At 49.5% G+C, this 18,808-nt stretch overlaps 1 protein-coding gene across 1 annotated transcript in view; it reads left to right on the top strand.

The window, feature by feature from the left end:
• LOC145352758 (pleckstrin homology domain-containing family G member 3-like) overlaps positions 1-18,808 on the top strand; it is a 196,213-nt gene that overhangs the window by 41,384 nt on the left and 136,021 nt on the right. Inside the window, exon 2 of the mRNA XM_080203034.1 lies at positions 11,602-11,677. Within this exon, the coding sequence (XP_080059160.1) occupies positions 11,629-11,677 (49 nt within the window). The 5' untranslated portion in view covers positions 11,602-11,628. The remainder of the gene's footprint in view (positions 1-11,601; positions 11,678-18,808) is intronic.

Here is an 18,808-nt window from a genome sequence, read left to right as displayed (position 1 = left end):
TGATGGCCGCTTAGAGTGCACTCTCTTCTCTCTCTCTCCCGCTTTGTGTGGTGTCTTTAAGGATGGGTTGCGGCTGGGGTTGGGGTTCGTCAATGACCTGATGAGTTGCCTGTTGTAGAACCCAAAAGTACAATAATCCTGCCTCTCCCATTGGAAAGATGCCAGTAATTATCTACAGGTTAAAGTCTACACGTTTATTTGGTAGCACGAGCTTTCAGAGCGTTGCCCCTTCGTCAGGTGAGTGGAGAGTTGGGTTCACAAACAGGGCTTATATAGACACAGACTCAATTAACAAGATAATGGTTGGAATGCGAGTCTTCACAGGTAATCAAGTCTTTACAGGTACAGACAATGTGAGTGGAGAGAGGGTTAAGCACAGGTTAAAGAGATGTGTATTGTCTCCAGACAGGACAGTTAGTGAGATTTGCAAGCCCAGGATAGTCATGAGTGCTACATATAGTGTGACATGAACCCAAGATCCTGGTTGAAGCCATCCTCGAGTGCAGAACTTGGCTATCAGTTTCTGCTCAGTGACTCTGTGTTGTGTGTTGTGATGGTCACTTTCGAGAACACTTACCCAAAGATTTGAGGCTGAATGCCTGTGACCGCTGAAGTATTCAACACAGGTCATTGTCCGCAGCAAACTACCCAGCCTTCAGGAGAACAGTGACCACGACACCACACAACCCTGCCACAGCTATCTCTGCAAGAGGTGTGTGCCGGATCATCGACACAGATGCCATCATGTCACGTGAGAACACCGTCCACCAGCTACACAGTACATTCTCTTGCGACTCGGTCAATGTTGTTTACCTGATACGCTGCAGGAAAGGATGTCTTGAGGTGTGGTACATTGGGGAGACCATGCAGACGCTATGCCAACGGATGAATGAACATCGCTCGACAATCACCAGGCAAGAGTGTTCTCTTCCTGTTGGTGAACACTTCAGCGGTCACAGGCATTTAGCCTCTGATCTTTGGGTAAGCGTTCTCCAAAGCAGTCTTCACAACAACGCAGAATCGCTGATAGCCAAGTTCCCCACACACGAGGACGGTCTCAACCGGGATCTTGGGTTCATGTCACACTATCTGGAACCCCCACGACTTGCCTGGGCTTGCAAAATCTCACTAACTGTCCTGGTTTGAGACAACTTATACCCCTTTAACCTGTGCTTAACCCTCTCTCCACTTGCATTGTATGTACCTGTAAAGACTTGATTACCTGTAAAGACTCACGTTCCAACCATTATCTTGTAAATTGAGTCTGTGCCTCTGTGTCCCCTGTTTGTGAACCCAACTTCACTCACCTGAAGAAGAAGCAGAGCTCCGAAAGTTTGTGCTACCAATTTAACCTGGTGTTGTGAGCCTTCTTACTGTGCCTATCCCAGCGCCGGCATCTCCACATCATTGTAACTACCTAAATGATATCAATTGAATGGTTTCCACATGCATTTTGCTATGTTGTTCCCTGCGTGTTGTAAATACATTTAACGTGCATTTAAATAGCGCCTTTCACACTCTGAGGAGGTTCTATTTGCTTTATTAAATATCAAATGCTTTTTGAAGTGTTTCTGAGTTGTCCATTCCAGAGATGTGGACGGACAATCCAGGCTGACACTTCAGTGTAGTACGAAAAGGGTGCCATCCTGTTGGAGGTGCCATCTTTTAAATGAACATTAAACCAAGACTCTGTGTGTTGTCTCAGGTGGATTTACATAGAAACATAGAAATTAGAAGCAGGAGGAGGCCATTTGGCCCTTCCAGCCTGCTCTGCCATTCGTTATGATCATGGCTGATTGTCATGGTCAATATCCTGATTTCCACCCCCCACCCCCATGTCCCTTTAGACTCTCATGGCACAGTGGTTAGCATCGCTGCCTCACAGTGCCAGGAACACGGGTTCAATTCCTCGGGTGACTGTGCAGAGTCTGCGCATTCTCCCCGTGTCTGCGGGGGTTTCCTCCGAGCGCTCCTGTTTCCTCCCACAGTCCAAAAATGTGCGGGTTAGGTTTGATTGGCCATGCTAAAGTGAGCCTTTGTGTTGAAATTTGTTTAATTTCGGGGAATTAGGGTGGCACAGTGGTTAGCACTGCTGCCTCACAGCACCAGGACCTGGGTTCAATTCCTAGCTTGGGTCACGGTCTGTGTGGAGTTTGCACGTTCTCCCTGTCTCTGCGTGGGTTTCCTCCCACAGCCCGAAAGATATGCCGGTTAGGTGCATTGGCCGTGCTAAATTCTCCCTCGGTGTACCCAAACAGGCACCTGAGTGTGGTGACTAGGGGATTTTCACAGTAACTTCATTGCGGTGTTAATTCAAGCCTACTTAACTTGAACTTAAAGACTCAAGGGGCCAAGTGACCTCTTCCTGCACTGTAGGGATGCTATGATTCGATGAGCGGGAGGATTTTCTCCTGTGTCCTTGCCACTATTTATCCTTCATCCCACTTGGCTAAAACATAAAAACATAAGAAATAGGAGCAGGAGTAGGCCACCTAGCCCTTCGAGCCTGCCCCGCCATTCAATAAGATCATGGCTGATCTGTCGTGGCTCAGTTCCACTTTCCCGCCCTCTCCCCATAACCCTTAATCCCCTCTCTTATCAAAAACCCATCAACCCGCGTCTTAAAAATATTTAGCGAGGCAGCCTCCACCACTTCAACGGGCAGAGAATTCCAGAGATTCACCACCCTTTGAGTGAAGAAGTTCCTCCTCAACTCCGTTCTAAACTGCCCCCCCTTTATCTTGAGGCTGTGCCCCCTAGTCCTACTGTCTTTTTTGAGCGGGAAGAGTCTCTCCACCTCTATCCTATCCATCCCATTCATCATCTTATACGTCTCAATGAGATCTCCCCTCATTCTTCTAAACTCTAACGAGTACAAGCCTAGTTTATTCAGCCTCTCCTCATAGCTCAACCCCCTCAACTCCGGCATCAGCCTAGTAAACCTCCTCTGCACTCCCTCCAAGGCCAAAATATCTTTGCGCAGGTGTGGCGCCCAAAACTGCACACAGTACTCCAGCTGCAGCCTCACCAATGCCCTATACAGCTGCAGCAAGACCTCCCTACTTTTATATTCAATCCCCCTCGCTATGAAGGCCAGCATCCCATTCGCCTTCCTGACCACCTGCTGCACCTGCAAGCTGGGTTTTTACGACTCATGCACAAGGACCCCGAGGTCCCTCTGCACCGTCGCCTGCTGCAGTTTTTCGCCACGTAAGTAATAGTCCTTCCTACCATTATTCTTACCAAAGTGGACTACCTCACACTTGCCAACATTAAATTCCATTTGCCATTTCCTGGCCCATTCGCCCAGCCTATCTAGATCCTTCTGCAGGCTCTCCACACCCTCTGCACAATTTGCCGTTCCCCCAATCTTGGTGTCATCAGCAAATTTCGACACCCTACACTCGGTTCCCTCCTCCAGATCATCTATATAAATGGTAAAAAGCTGAGGCCCCAGCACCGACCCCTGGGGCACTCCACTAGTCACCATCCGCCAATCCGAATAGCACCCGTTGACCCCCACTCTCTGCCTCCTATTTGACAACCAATCCTCTATCCACGCTAACACCCTACCCCCAACTCCATGTCCCTCGACCTTCTGCAATAACCTCTTGTGAGGAACACATCAGCTGATCATTTATCGCAGTTGTGGGAGCTTGCTGTGCACAAGATGGTTGCCTCTTTTCCTACCCTGCACCGGGTGGCTGCATTCATCGAGTACGTTGATGTGTTCTGAGGTGCAGAAAGGCTGTATATAAACAGAAGTTAAAGCTCTCTATCTGCTGATGTTTACGGTCAGGTTTCTGGGCCGTGTGGTCAATGGAAAAGTCTGGTAATCAAACCCTCTGCAAGTAAACAGGCCGGTGACCTGAGGTCAGTGTCTTCCCACAGGAACCAGGACTCGGCACTCCACCAGAGACAGATTCTGATAGCACGTGTGTGCCCTAAACTCCACGGGACTCTGTGCTCTCCAGTGGAGGGAGCAGCTGTGTTCCAATGTACACATCCCCACCCAATCCCTGTAATCAGCCCTCTGAGATAACAGCACTGCTCCACTTCTCACCCAGCTCCTCGCCCATTTCCCTCATGGCTGTAACTGCGACTTCAGCCCTACATTTCCTCCCCATCCTCCCCCCTCTCTCGCTCTGCTCCCTCGGTCTCCTCCCCGTCCTTCTCTCCCTCGCTCTGCCCCCCCGACCCCCTTGTTCCCGCCCTGCTCCCCTGTCCCTCTCCCCCCTCCCTCGCTCTGCTCCCCCGTCCTGCTCTTCCTTGCTCTCGCTCTCCTCCCCTCGTCCCACTCTCCCTCTCCTCCCCCTGTCCTGCTCTTGCTCTCCCTTCCTGCCCTCCCTTGCTCTCACTCTCCTCCCCCCAGTCCCGCTCTCGCTCTCCTCCCCCAGTCCCGCTCTCCTCTTCGAGGCACAATTTAAAACTGTCCCTGATTCGTCTATTTTAATATCTCCTTGTATGTCTTGTTGTCAAACTTCATCTTGCTCCCCTCTTGTGGAGTGTGCTGGAAGGCTTATACAATGTTTTGAGGTGCTATCTATATAAGCACAAGTTATTGTTGTTCTTGTACTGCAGAAAGACTTGCATTTGAGGGCAGCAGAGTGGTTAGCACTGCTGCCTCACAGCACCAGGGACCCAGGTTCAATTCCCGCCTTGGGTCACTGTCTGTGTGGAATCTGCACGTTCTTCTCGTGTCTGCTTGGGTTTCCCGCGGGTGCTCCGGTTTCCTCCCATTGTCCAAAGATGTGCGGGTTAGGTGGATTGGACGTAGCGGATTTCCCCCTAGTGTCGGGGGGATTAGGAGAGTAAATATTAGGAGTTGCAGAAATAGAGCTTGGGTGGGATTGTGGTCGGTATAGACTTGATGGGCCGAATGGCCTCCTTCTGCACCGTAGACTCTATGATTCTGTAGCTTTTTTTTAGTTTAGAACCAGTGATTCTTTTACTTATTCTTCATTTCTCTCAATTTTATCTTCCCCATCCATCACCCATTTTACTTTCTTCTCCCCCTTCTTCTCTGCTCACTCCTCCTTCTCTTTTCTATCTTCATTTTTTTTCTCCCCTATTTGACGTCCCTTCTCCCTATCCTCTCTTCCCATCTCATCCCCCCCTCTCATCTCTATCCCCTTCCCACAGCACATGTTACTCTTCACTATTTCACTGCTAGATAGTCTTGATAATGGATAGTGACAATGGTGGACTATTTGACTGTAGAAGGCATCACAGTCTGTACAGATGCGGTCCTTACCAGATGTCTATCAAGACACAGTTTATAGAACAAGTTAGTATGTTTAGACCAGGAATCCTGACTGTATCTCCACTGATGTTAATTCAGGTTCCTCACACTGTCACTTAGGGTGCTGGGGGGAGAGGAGTTACTGAGTGACAGTGTGAGGAACCTGGATTAACATCAGTAGAGATACAGTCAGTAACACAGGGTGCTGGGGGGAGAGGGGTTACTGAGTGACAGTGTGAGGAACCTGGATTAACATCAGTAGAGATACAGTCAGTAACACAGGGTGCTGGGGGAGAGGGTTACTGAGTGACAGTGTGAGGGAGCTGGATTAACATCAGTAGAGATACAGTCAGTAACACAGGGTGCTGGGGGAGAGGGGTTACTGAGTGACAGTGTGAGGGAGCTGGATTAACATCAGTAGAGATACAGTCAGTAACACAGGGTGCTGGGGGAGAGGGGTTACTGTGTGACAGTGTGAGGAACCTGGATTAACATCAGTAGAGATACAGTCAGTAACACAGGGTGCTGGGAGAGAGGGGTTACTGTGTGACAGTGTGAGGGAACTGGATTAACATCAGTAGAGATACAGTCAGTAACACAGGGTGCTGGGAGAGAGGGGTTACTGTGTGACAGTGTGAGGAACCTGGATTAACATCAGTAGAGATACAGTCAGTAACACAGGGTGCTGGGAGAGAGGGGTTACTGTGTGACAGTGTGAGGAACCTGGATTAACATCAGTAGAGATACAGTCAGTAACACAGGGTGCTGGGAGAGAGGGGTTACTGTGTGACAGTGTGAGGAACCTGGATTAACATCAGTAGAGATACAGTCAGTAATACAGGGTGCTGGGAGAGAGGGGTTACTGTGTGACAGTGTGAGGAACCTGGATTAACATCAGTAGAGATACAGTCAGTAACACAGGGTGCCGGGGGAGAGGGGTTACTGTGTGACAGTGTGAGGAACCTGGATTAACATCAGTAGCGATGCAGTCAGTAACACAGGGTGCTGGGGGAGAGGGGTTACTGTGTGACAGTGTGAGGAACCTGGATTAACATCAGTAGAGATACAGTCAGTAACACAGGGTGCTGGGAGAGAGGGGTTACTGTGTGACAGTGTGAGGAACCTGGATTAACATCAGTAGAGATACAGTCAGTAACACAGGGTGCTGGGGGAGAGGGGTTACTGTGTGACAGTGTGAGGAACCTGGATTAACATCAGTAGAGATACAGTCAGTAACACAGGGTGCTGGGGGAGAAGAGTTACTGTGTTACTGACTGTATCTCTACTGATGTTAATCCAGTTCCCTCGCACTGTCACTCAGTAACCTCTCTCCCAGCACCCTGTGTTACTGACTGTATCTCTACTGAAATTACTTCAATGCTAGTGAACACATACGGGTCCTGGTTTAAAGTGACCAGCTCCAATGTCATTAAGTTTAAAGTTTATATATTAGTGTCACAAGAACGCTTACATTAACACTGCATTGAAGTTACTGTGAAAATTTCCTAGTCGCCACACTCTGGCACCTGTTCAGGTACACTGAGGGAGAATTTAGTGTGGCCAATGCATCTGACCAGCACATCTTTCAGACTGTGGGAGGAAACCGGGGCACCTGGAGGAAACCCACGCAGACACGGGGAGAACATGCAGACTCTGCACAGACAGTGACCTGAGCCAGGGTCCCTAGTGATGTGAGGCAGCAATGCTAACCATTGTGTCTATGACCCTCAGGACAGCAGTGCCCCCTGCTGGATTAATTGTTGTAAAGTGACACACGTTATTATTTTAATTAGAACAGGAAGTCTCTGCAGCAGATTAATCAGCAGGTAAAAGAAACAAGTTTCTGCTGACAGTCCCTGTTCATTACAGACCCTGGATTTTGTATTTTTGGATTCTTTATAAACCGTGGTGGCGAGCAGCAGCTTTTGAACAGGTCCTGGGGGATTTAGATTACACAAACGCTGCAGAAACAGAGGGGCAAACAATTGCCAGGGTAATAGCAGCTATTAGTTTGACAGCTGAAGTGCTACGATTAAAAACTTCAAAAGAAAACCCTGAAACCTGAGGATGCTAAAGCAGGAATATTGCGCTTTTAGCTTTGATCTTTGAAATGAATTTCCATTCACCCTTTCCAATCCCAGGAAGCCCTAAAACTTCCCAGCCAATTATAGAATCCCTACAGTGCAGAAGGAAGCCATTTGGCCCATTGAGTCTGCTCCGACTACAAAACAACCCAGGCCCTATTCCCACAACCCCACATATTTACCCTGCTAATCCCCCTGACGCAAAGGGGCAATTTAGCATGGCCAGTCATCCTAACCTGCACATCTTTGCTTGTGACGCATTCCTGTTGTGATGTAGGAAACATGTTGGCATGGTAAGATCCCACAAACAGCAGCATGATAACGCTCAGATATTGACCTGTTTCTGCGCTGATATTTGCTCAGGGATCTATATTCTCCACAACACTCCGGTGGTCTTTGAAATGACTTTCGGTGGTGTTTCCATCGCCTCACTGTCAACATCCTTGGCGTGACCATTGACCAGAAACTCAACTGGACTCACCACATAAACACAGTGGCTACAAGAGCAGATCAGAGGTTAGGAATACTGCAGCGAGTAACTCACCTCCTGACTGCCCTCCCAGAGCCTTTCCAGCAACTGCAAGGCACATTAGGAGTGTGATGGAATACTCCCCACCTGCCTGGGTGGGTGCAGCTCCAACAACACTCAAGAAGCTTGACACAATCCAGGACAAAGCAGCCTGCTTGATTGGCACCATATCTACAAACATTCGCCTCCTCCACCACCGATACTCAGTAGCAGCAGTGTGCACTACCTACAAGATGCACTGCAGCAATTCACCAAAGATCCTTAGACAGAACCTTACAAACCCACAAACCCTTCCATCTCAAAGGACAAGGGGCAGCAGATACTTGGGAACACCATCACCTGCAAGTTCCCCTCTGAGTCACTCAGCATCCTGATTTGGAAATATATCGGCCATTCCTTCACTGTCATGGGGTCAAAATCCTGGAACTTGTTCTCTAACAGCACTGTGGGTGTACCTACACCACAGGGATTGCAGCGGTTGAAGAAGGTGGCTCACCACCACCATCTCAAGGGGAATAAGTGATGGGCAGCCAACTATGCCCATGCCCCAAGAGTGAATAAAACAAAATGATGTTGAGATAGTTTACGTCCGCATGAGGCAAAGCCTCAGCTTAACAGCTGATCCAGTAGCTGAGGATTATTCTTCCTGTCCGCACTCTCCCTGGGAAATGTGCTCCATCCCATCTGTTAATCCACCAGAGGCCTGCAGCCATCCCTCTTCCCTCCCCCTGATAGGCATCGAGGGCATGTGTGCAGAATGGTTTGGGCACTGACTTGTTCTCCACCTCTTTCCTGGACTTCACCACAGTGCACCATACGTAATGAGCTGAAAAGCGAGGATGATTGAAGTGAAGGAGAGAATGGTGCGGCCATGGGGGGAGGGGCCTCTGGCGGCACAGCCGCAGAGGGGAGGGGCCTCTGGCGGTGCGGCCGTGATGGGGGAGGGGCCTCTGGCGGTGCTCCAGGTGTTGCTGCAACTCCCTGGGTAGCATCCATTGACCCAGAAGGTTTTGGGTTCCAGCTCCACTCGAAAGGACCTGAGCCCAGAATCCAGGCTGACTCCCCCAGTGTGGTATTGAGGGAGTGCCGCTCTATCAGAGGCACCATCTTTTCATAGCATCCCTACAGTGCAGAAGGAGGCCATTCAGCCCATCAACTCTGCACCAACTCTCCGAAAGAGCTTTTTAGCCAGGCACTATTCCTGAACACCCATGCATTTACCCCACTAATCCCCCTAACCTACACAGCACAAGACACTGAGGACCAATTTAACATGGTTAATCCACCTAACCTACACGTCTTAGTGTTTCCTCAGGAGGAACTCTTCAAAATGCAGCTAATGAAAATACAGCAAAACTTACTCCAACTTATAAACCAAAGAAAGGGTTTAATAAAGAAATATCATTACTCCAAACATGGGGCCTTGCCCTGGGCCACTCCAAGCTCTCCACAATTCTTATTTATAGTGATTCAGCTGACTATTACATCACTCTGTAATTGGTTCCATGTTTTACTGGGTCAGCTGACCCTTACATCTTGTTCCCATTACATCCAATACAAAGTTGTCACCGGTTACATTCTAACACTTAGGACACAAAGAGACAATTTATCATGACCTAACCTACACACGTCTTTCTGAGTGTGGGAGGAAACCGGGGCACTCGAAGGAAATCCACGCAGACACGGAGAGAAGATGCAAACTCCAGGCAGACAATTGCCTAAGGTTGGGATTGGATCCGGGTCCCGAGCACTGTGTGGCAGCAGTGCCTACCACTGTGCTGCCCTACTTATGGATGAGATATTAAACAAAGAAGGTCTGTCTGAGAACCATTTAGTCTGAGCAATGGTGTCCTGGGCAACATTTATGCTTTAAAAAAAAATGATGAAATAAATTATTTGCTCATTATTCTATTACTCTTATTGCTGTGCACAAATTAGTTGCTATGTAGGGCTCACAATTGACCCTTGAGGGACGATGCGTGACAGATTCAGCCCATAAGGCCCTAATTTCTTGTATCCCTAGGCATAACCCTGCCCTTTCTTGGGTATCAACCCTTTTAGTGACTTTACAATTGGTTTTAATGCCCCCCCCCCCCCCAACACTCTTCAAGGTCTGATGTTGCCGAGGGCGACCACCATATAGGATGTGACATAGGGAGTTGAAAGGTCACAGCATGTCTAACCCTGGCTCAACACAATGAGATTTGGATTAGTGCCTTCCAGCAGGAAGGGACATGAAGGAGGTTTAACGCTCAGAAGGTTTTCTTTGTGACATGAGCAAGCAACAGGATTGAAGAAAGCATTCAGACTACGCCAGATTTTGGCTATTTTAACTAAAAGGAACATTTTGGACCTGGTGATCTGTGAGTGTACCAAACAGATTGATCTACAGGGCTATGAGGAAAGAGAGGAGAGTGGGACTGAAAGGTAGCTCTTTCAAAATGCTGGCGCGGGCATGATGGATCGAATGGCCACTGCCTGCTCTGTATAACTCTGAGACTGATGCAGGGATAGGTGTACCAACCTGGGCTCTTGGAGTGGGCCAGGTTTTTTTTTAATAAATTTACTGCTGGAGAGGCCAATATTTATTACCCATGGCTTGATGTTTGGAGAAGGGGCAGCATGGTGGCATAGTGGTTAGCACTGCTGCCTCATAGTACCAGGGAACCGAGTTCGATTCCAGCCTCAGGTGACTGTGCAGAGCTTGCCCATGCTCCCCGTGTCTGTGTGGGTTTCCTCCAGATTCCTCCCACAGTCCCAAGTCACGCGGGACTGGCCATGTTAAATTGCCCCTTGGTGTCCAGGGATGTGCAGGTTACGCTAAATTGGTCCTTAGTGTCTTGAGATATGTAGGTTAGGGGGATTAGTGGGGTAAATACATGGTAGTTTTGGGAATAGGGCCTGGCTAAGATGCACTTTCGGAGAGTCGGTTGCGTAGGTTGGAGGGATTAGTGGGGTAAAGATGTGGGGTAACGGGGTTAGGGCCTCAGTGGATCGATGCAGACTCGATGGGCTGAATGGCCTCCTTCTGCACTGTTGGGATTCTGTGATTCTATATCTTACCTTGGCTTGGCCGGCTGCACTCTAGCCTCTCAGTCAGGAAGTTGTGGGTTCAAACCGCATTCTGGAGCCCTTGAGAATAAAACAGTGCCCAACACTTCAGTGCCTTGAGTCACACACCGCTGAATGTAGCTGCTGCTCTGGAAGCAACTTCCATTCGGCTTTGCAATGTCAACTGTCATGCTGTAGTTGCAACTTCTCACCAGCGTGTGTCACCGTAGAGTGAGTACCTGAAGTCTCGCTGACGTAGAATCCATATTGTGTTGGAGGAAACCAGTCAGGGGGATCAGGAGGGTAAATATGTGGGGGTTACGGGAATAGAAAGTACCTAGGTGGGATTATTGCCAGTGCAGGCTCGATGGGCCAAATGGACTCCCTCTGTACTGTAGATTCTCTGAAGGTGGAGCTGGAGTTCCCCCTTGACGGTTCTATTTCAAAATTGGGAAGCTTGTGCTCCAATCCCTGCGACGTCTTGCCCCTCCCTATCCCTGAACTCCTTCAGCCTGACACTCCTCCAGGATTTCTGCATCTTGATCGATACAGGGAATAACATGGAAGAAAATGAGGGCTATGATTAGCTGAATGAAAGCAATGTGATGCCTCAAATGTATTTATTGTAGGAATGTGACAAATCTTGAGGACTTGCAAGGTGTAATTCTAAAACCTGTGTCTTCTGCTTCCCCCAGTGAGGACTTAGTTAACTCCATGCTGGAATGCCGGAAGGTTCACTGTGCTCTGCGAAAGAGGCCCCAGCTGTGGAAGGTCGGTGCCTGTCTTAATTTAATATCATTACGGTTGTGAAGTTGAGTTTGTGAAATGTGTTCCTTTTTTAAAAGCTGGTTGTGTTCAGTGCTTGCTTGTTTAGGATGCAGAGGTACACAGGGTACACAGATTGGAATATTTGTAACCAGGACCAAACATCAGTGGGGGTCAATGGGTGCTATTCGGATTGGCAGTTGGTGACTAGTGGAGTGCCTCAGGGGTCGGTGCTGGGGCCTCAGCTATTTACCATTTATATAGATGATCTGGAGGAGGGAACCAAGTGTATGGTGTCGAAATTTGCTGATGACACCAAGATTGGAGGAACGGTAAATTGTGCGGAGGGTGTGGAGAGTCTGCAGAAGGATCTAGATAGGCTGGGCGAATGGGCCAGGAACTGGCAAATGGAATTTAATGTTGGCAAGTGTGAGGTGGTCCACTTTGGTAGGAATAATGGTAGGAAGGATTATTATTTACGTGGAGAAAAACTGCAGCAGGCGATGGTGCAGAGGGACCTCGGGGTCCTTGTGCATGAGTCACAAAAACCCAGCTTGCAGGTGCAGCAGGTGGTCAGGAAGGCGAATGGGATGCTGGCCTTCATAGCGAGGGGGATTGAATATAAAAGTAGGGAGGTCTTGCTGCAGCTGTATAGGGCATTGGTGAGGCCGCAGCTGGAGTACTGTGTGCAGTTTTGGTCGCTGTACTTACGCAAGAATATTTTGGCCTTGGAGGGAGTGCAGAGGAGGTTTACTAGGCTGATGCCGGAGTTGAGGGGGTTGAACTATGAGGAGAGGCTGAATAAACTAGGCTTGTACTCGTTAGAGTTTAGAAGAATGAGGGGAGATCTCATTGAGACGTATAAGATGATGAATGGGATGGATAGGATAGAGGTGGAAAGACTCTTCCCGCTCAGAAAGGACAGTAGGACTAGGGGGCACAGCCTCAAGATAAAGGGGGGGGCGGTTTAGAACGGAGTTGAGGAAGAACTTCTTCGCTCAAAGGGTGGTGAATCTCTGGAATTCTCTGCCCGTTGAAGTGGTGGAGGCTACCTCGCTAAATATTTTTAAGACGCGGGTTGATGGGTTTTTGATAAGCGAGGGGATTAAGGGTTATGGGGAGAGGGCGGGAATGTGGAACTGAGCCACGACAGATCAGCCATGATCTTATTGAATGGTGGGGCAGGCTCGAAGGGCCAGATGGCCTACTCCTGCTCCTATTTCTTATGTTCTTATCAGGGTTGCCTTGGCAACAGGCTTTGCAGGCTTTTGAATGTTGACAGTCCATCAGTTTAATGAAGACACTCAGCCATCAGGAACCTATCAAATTTGAATTTACTGTTGTTGACAACATTGGACCAATCCTAGAATGGGAAAATCAATAGGCATCAGGGTTATAAAGAAACTCACCTACCTGTCCGCAGTTATGTTCAATTGAAGAGCTGCCATTTCTAAACACCTAGACAGAGCTCGAGCAGCTCCCTGCCAGCTTAGAATAACTCTTAAGAGAACTCTCCATCTATCTAACAAAGGGTACCAAAATCAGAAAGAGTTTATAGAGTCATAGACATTTACAGCATGGAAGCAGGCCCTTCGGCCCAACTTGTCCGCGTCGCCCTTTCTTTTAAACCCCTGAGCTAATCCCAATTGCCCACATTTGGCCCATGTTCCTCTATACCCATCTTACCCATGTAACCATCTAAATGCTTTTTAAAAGACAAAATTGTAACACAATGGTTAGCACTGCTGCCTCACAGCGCCAGGGACCTGGGTTCGATTCCCGGCTTGGGTCACTGTCTATCTGGAATTTGCAAGCTCTCCCCTGTGTCCGTGTGGGTTTCCTCCAGGTGCTCCAGTTTCCTCCTACAGTCCAAAGATGTGCGGATTTGGTGGATTGGCTGTGCTGAATTCTCCTTTGCAGTCAGGGGAACTAGCTAGGGTAAATGCACGGGGCTATGGGGATAGGGCCTGGGTGGGATTATGGTCGGCACAGACTCGATGGGCCGAATGGCCTCCTTCTGCACTGTAGACCTCTGCCACATAGAAGGACAAGGACTGCAGATGTGTGGGAATGTTACGGCCATTCTGATATGAAAATATATCACAGCTCCTTCATCATTGACTCCACATGGAGTGAGTTCTGGGTTGCGAGCTGCATGAGGGAGGGACCCTTGAAGGGGGTGCTGTATGCAAGGAGGGGTTTCTGGATCAGGCACTCCATGTGGGATGGAGTTCCCATGTGGGCTTCTCCGCCCAGTAAGGAACCATCTGCATCCAGCTTGTTACTTGCCTTGAAAACCTTGTCTTTTTTACAAACCTTTCAACTTACTATAAAGTGGCTCGGTCAAGATGAACTCTATCCAGGACAAAGCCGAACGTCACCCCTTTCAACCTTTCTTAGAGTAGAGCCATAGGATCCCTAACAGTGCAGAAGGCAACCATTCGGCCCATCGAGTCTGCGCCAACAACAATCCCACCCAAGCCCTATTCCCATAACACCATGCATTTACCCTGCTAGTCCCCCTGACACTGAGAGGCAATTTAGCATGGCCAGTCCACCTAACATATACAGCTTTGGACCGTGGAGGAAACCGGAGCACCCGGAGGAAACCCACGCAAACATGGGGAGAATGTGCAGTCTCTACACAGACAGCGACCCGAGGCTGGAATCGAACCTGGGTCCCTGGCGCTGTGAGACAGCAGTGCTAACCCCCCCCGTGCCACCCATTATGTTAAAACTACGTGCTGATGGTCACTTGATATACTTTTGATTGAATTTTATCTGCTAGGGAAGTTGTGCAGTTATCTGGGTGGCTGATATTTGGGAAACTGGGTCTTGGTGGAACCTCCACCCTTCAGGGTGAGGGAACGGTGCAGAGTGCTTCGTAACCCCGGGCAGTCACTGCCAGGCTAAACTCATTCACTGCTCAATGGGCTCGAGTTCACAACCGTTCTGACAGTGACTGTTTAACAATCAGTCCAGTTAAACAGGAGCCATTACAATTCATTGATATTGAACGTACAGCACAGACAAGGGCCATTCGACCCGACTGATTCAAACTGGGTTTGCCCGGGCCCCCGATCGCTTTATCAATGTGTGCTTCTATTCCCTCCTCCCTCTGTTAGTGTATCCGGTCTGCCTGCCACCTGCAGGAGGCTTGAATGAGATTCTGGGACTACAAATCCACACGTCGAGGTTAATAATCCAGAGAATGAGAGTCCGGATCCCACAGAGAGACGTTGATTATTGAATTCTCAGTAAAAGTGACCGTGAAGGTACTGATTCTCATGGAAAGCCCACCCGGCCTATTCAACCGGGGGGGGTGGGGGAAAATGCTGCCCTTGCAGCAATGCTCACACCGGAATGATATCTATGAAAGAAAATCTCATGATTTTTCTCTTTGCCTGCTTCTCTTTCTCTCTTTTTCTCTCTGTGTCCTCTCTCCACTCTCTCTCCCCTACCCCTCGCCTTCTGGCCCCCACCCTCACCACCCCCTTGCCCCCTGTCCCCTCTGGATGACTCTCTCTCTAATGGGAGGCATGGTGGGTTAGCACTGCTGTCTCACAGCGCCAGGGACCCAGGTTCGATTCCGGCCTTGGGTCGCTGTCCGTGCAGAGACTGCACATTCTCCCCGTGTCTGCGTGGGTTTCCTCCGGTTCCCTCCACAGTCCAAAGATGTACATGCTAGGTGGATTGGCCACGCTAAATTGCCTCTGTGTCAGAGGGACTAGCAGGGTAAATGCATGGCGTTATGGGAATAGGGCTTGGGTGGGATTGTTGTTGGCGCAGACTCGATGGGCCGAATGGTTGCCTTCTGCACTGTTAGGGATCCTATGGCTCTACTCTAAGAAAGGTTGAAAGGGGTGATGTTCGGCTTTGTCCTGGATAGAGTTCATCTTGACCGAGCCCCTTTATAGTAAGTTGAAAGGTTTGTAAAAAAGACAAGGTTTTCAAGGCAAGTAACAAGCTGGATGCAGATGGTTCCTTACTGGGCGGAGAAGCCCACATGGGAACTCCATCCCACATGGAGTGCCTGATCCAGAAACCCCTCCTTGCATACAGCACCCCCTTCAAGGATCCCTCCCACATGCAGCTCGCAACCCAGAACTCACTCCATGTGGAGTCAATGATGAAGGAGCTGTGATATATTTTCATATCAGAATGGCCGTGACATTCCCACACATCTGCAGTCCTTGTCCTTCTATGTGGCAGAGGTCTACAGTGCAGAAGGAGGCCATTCGGCCCATCGAGTCTGTGCCGACCACAATCCCACCCAGGCCTATCCCCATAGCCCCATGCATTTATCCTAGCTAGTTCCCCTGACTGCAAGGGAGAATTCAGCACAGCCAATCCACCAAATCCGCACATCTTTGGACTGTAGGAGGAAACTGGAGTACCTGGAGGAAACCCACACGGACACAGGGGAGAACTTGCAAATTCCAGATAGACAGTGACCCAAGCCGGGAATCGAACCCAGGTCCCTGGCGCTGTGAGGCAGCAGTGCTAACCATTGTGTTACAATTTTGTCTTTTTAAAAAGCATTTAGATGGTCTCTTCCTACCTCTCTCTCTTCCTCTCTCCCTACCTCGCTTTCTCTCTCTCCCCCTCTCCCTACCTCTCTCTCTTTTTATCACTTTTTCTCTCCCTGCCCCTCTCCCTCTCCCTGCCCCTCTCCCTCTCCCTGCCCCTCTCCCTCTCCCTTGCCCCTCTCCCTCTCCCTCTCCCTTGCCCCTCTCCCTTGCCCCTCTCCCTCTCCCTTGCCCCTCTCCCTCTCCCTTGCCCCTCTCCCTGCCCCTCTCCCTCTCCCTTGCCCCTCTCCCTCTCCCTTGCCCCTCTCCCTCTCCCTTGCCCCTCTCCCTCTCCCTTGCCCCTCTCCCTCTCCCTTGCCCCTCTCCCTCTCCCTTGCCCCCCTCCCTCTGCTGCTGTCCTTCACACAGACAAATGCCCTCACACTGAGTGTATAATGCATTGAGACAGGGACTGGGAGTGGTGTGTCTATGTGTGTGTGTGTGTGTGTGGTGAATGTTTTGGTTCAGAGGCGGCCAAGACAGAAAGCAGTGTCACACCGTGCACCCTCACGATCTCTGAAAACTTGCTGTGATTGGAGCTGGCACATTCCGTTCCAAGACTCAGTCCCACGAGTTCCAGTGGCTCTGAGATTGTCCCGTTGTAGGAGATGTCCTTCAGTGAGATACATGACTGGGTGATAGCTATAATGTGAATCAGAGAGCTTTGCACTGAGCACTCACTGTCTGTCTCAGCCGCTGAGGTTATTTGACCTTAGTTTAATTCTTTCTCAGCCTCGTCCCAACCTCCTCCTCTCCTTCAGGTATTGACCTTGGTTGCCACAGGTAACGACTATCACTGATCACATCGCCAGACTAATATCCATAAGGGATGGTGACGTGCATCATCAGGCTATTTCATAGAATCCTCACAATGCAGAGGGAGGCCATTTGGCCCATCGAGTCTGCACTGACCACAATCCACCCAGGCCCGATCCCCATAACCCCACACATTTATCCCACTAATCCCCTGACACTGAGGGGCAAATTTACCATGACCCATCAACCTAACCCGCACATCTTCGGACTGTGGGAGGAAACCAGAGCACCTGGAGGAAACCCACACAGACATGGATTCTCCACACAGATAGTTACCCCGGGGTCAGAATTGAACCCAGCACCCTGGCGTTGTGAGGCAGCAGTGCTAACCGCTGTGCCACCATGCTGCTCTAACTGTGCGATGCCTTGTAACCAATCCCAAATGTGTCCTCAGTTAATAGCCCCCCTCCCCCACTATTTAGTATCCCAAGATGTGTAGTTTGGGTGAAATATCCACAGTAAATGTATGGGATTATGGGGACAGGGTGGAGGATAGGATCTGGGCAAGCTACTCTGATGCAAGTCAGTTCAGTCCTGATGGGCCGAATGGCTTACTTTTGCAACGTGAGGATTCTATGAACTTTGATAAGCTGTTGAAGTTCACTCCATTCTTCTATTGCTGTCCAAAGTAACCGAGCAAGCTACTCTCAAACTGCACTTGAGGTTCAAGCAGGACGCTCCTTCACCATCTTACACTATACTGGTTCCACATTAGTGGTCACCCTGATAGGACAGAGAGGAGCAGCATTTTCTCTCTGAGGGCTCTGCCGTTTTGGGACTGTCACAGCACCTGAGACCCAGGTTCAATCCTGGCCCTGGGTCACTCTGTGCGGAGTCTGCATGTGTATACATGAATATCCTTTGGGTGCTCCGGTTTCCTCCCACACTCCAATGACTTGCGAGTTAGGTTGATGGGCCGTGATAAATTGTCCCTTCGTGTTGGGGATTAGCAGAGTATATAAGGGGGGTGGGGGTGGCATGGGTGGGATTATTGTTGGTGCAGGCTCAATGAGCTGACTGGCCTCCTTTTGTACTGTAGGGATTCTATGATTCTGAGGTAGAGCAGGTTCGAGGGGCTGAATGGCCCACTCCTGCTCCTATCTCTTATTATCATTCAGGGGCAGCTAGATGTTGTTTCAAAAAAAAAGCCTGGGGCTTTTTTATCTTAAATGCTTAATTCCAATATGATGAATTGCTGAGCCCACCCTCTAGGGGGTTGGAGAGGTTTAGTTAGGTTTAATGTCAGGAGTTTGAGAGCCTTGGTGACAGATGGAACCGCTCTGATGGAGAGAGTCCCCTTCCGTTAACAATACCAATCCGGTTGAGACTGACCAACTGGAATAGGCATTCCAGAAAGCTGGAAAGTGACCCTTTCATCCCTCTCTGTAACTCCATTTACTGCAACAAGCTAAAAAAACAAAATACATTCCCCAGACTTCAGGAAATAGCTTATAATTAGAATTGCTCAGGGATTGGAGGAGAAGCTCTTTCAGCTTTGTGGCGGCACAGCGGTTAGCACTGCTGCCTCACGGCTCCAGGGATCTGAGTTCGATTCCCAGCTTGGGTCGCTGTCTGTTTGGAGTTTGCACCTTCTCCCCATGTCTGCGTGGGTTTCCTCCCAGAGTCCAAAGATGCGCGGGTTAGTTGGATTGGCCATGCTAAAATTGACCCTTAATGTCAGGGGGACTAGCTGGGGTAAATGCATGGGGTTATGTGGCTAGGGCCTGGATGGGATTGCGGTCAGTGTAGACTC

Source organism: Carcharhinus amblyrhynchos, chromosome 14 (genome assembly GCF_965287045.1).
Source record: "Carcharhinus amblyrhynchos chromosome 14, sCarAmb.v2.hapA, whole genome shotgun sequence".
Lineage (NCBI taxonomy): Eukaryota > Metazoa > Chordata > Chondrichthyes > Carcharhiniformes > Carcharhinidae > Carcharhinus > Carcharhinus amblyrhynchos.
This window is presented reverse-complemented; position numbering and strand designations above follow the sequence as displayed.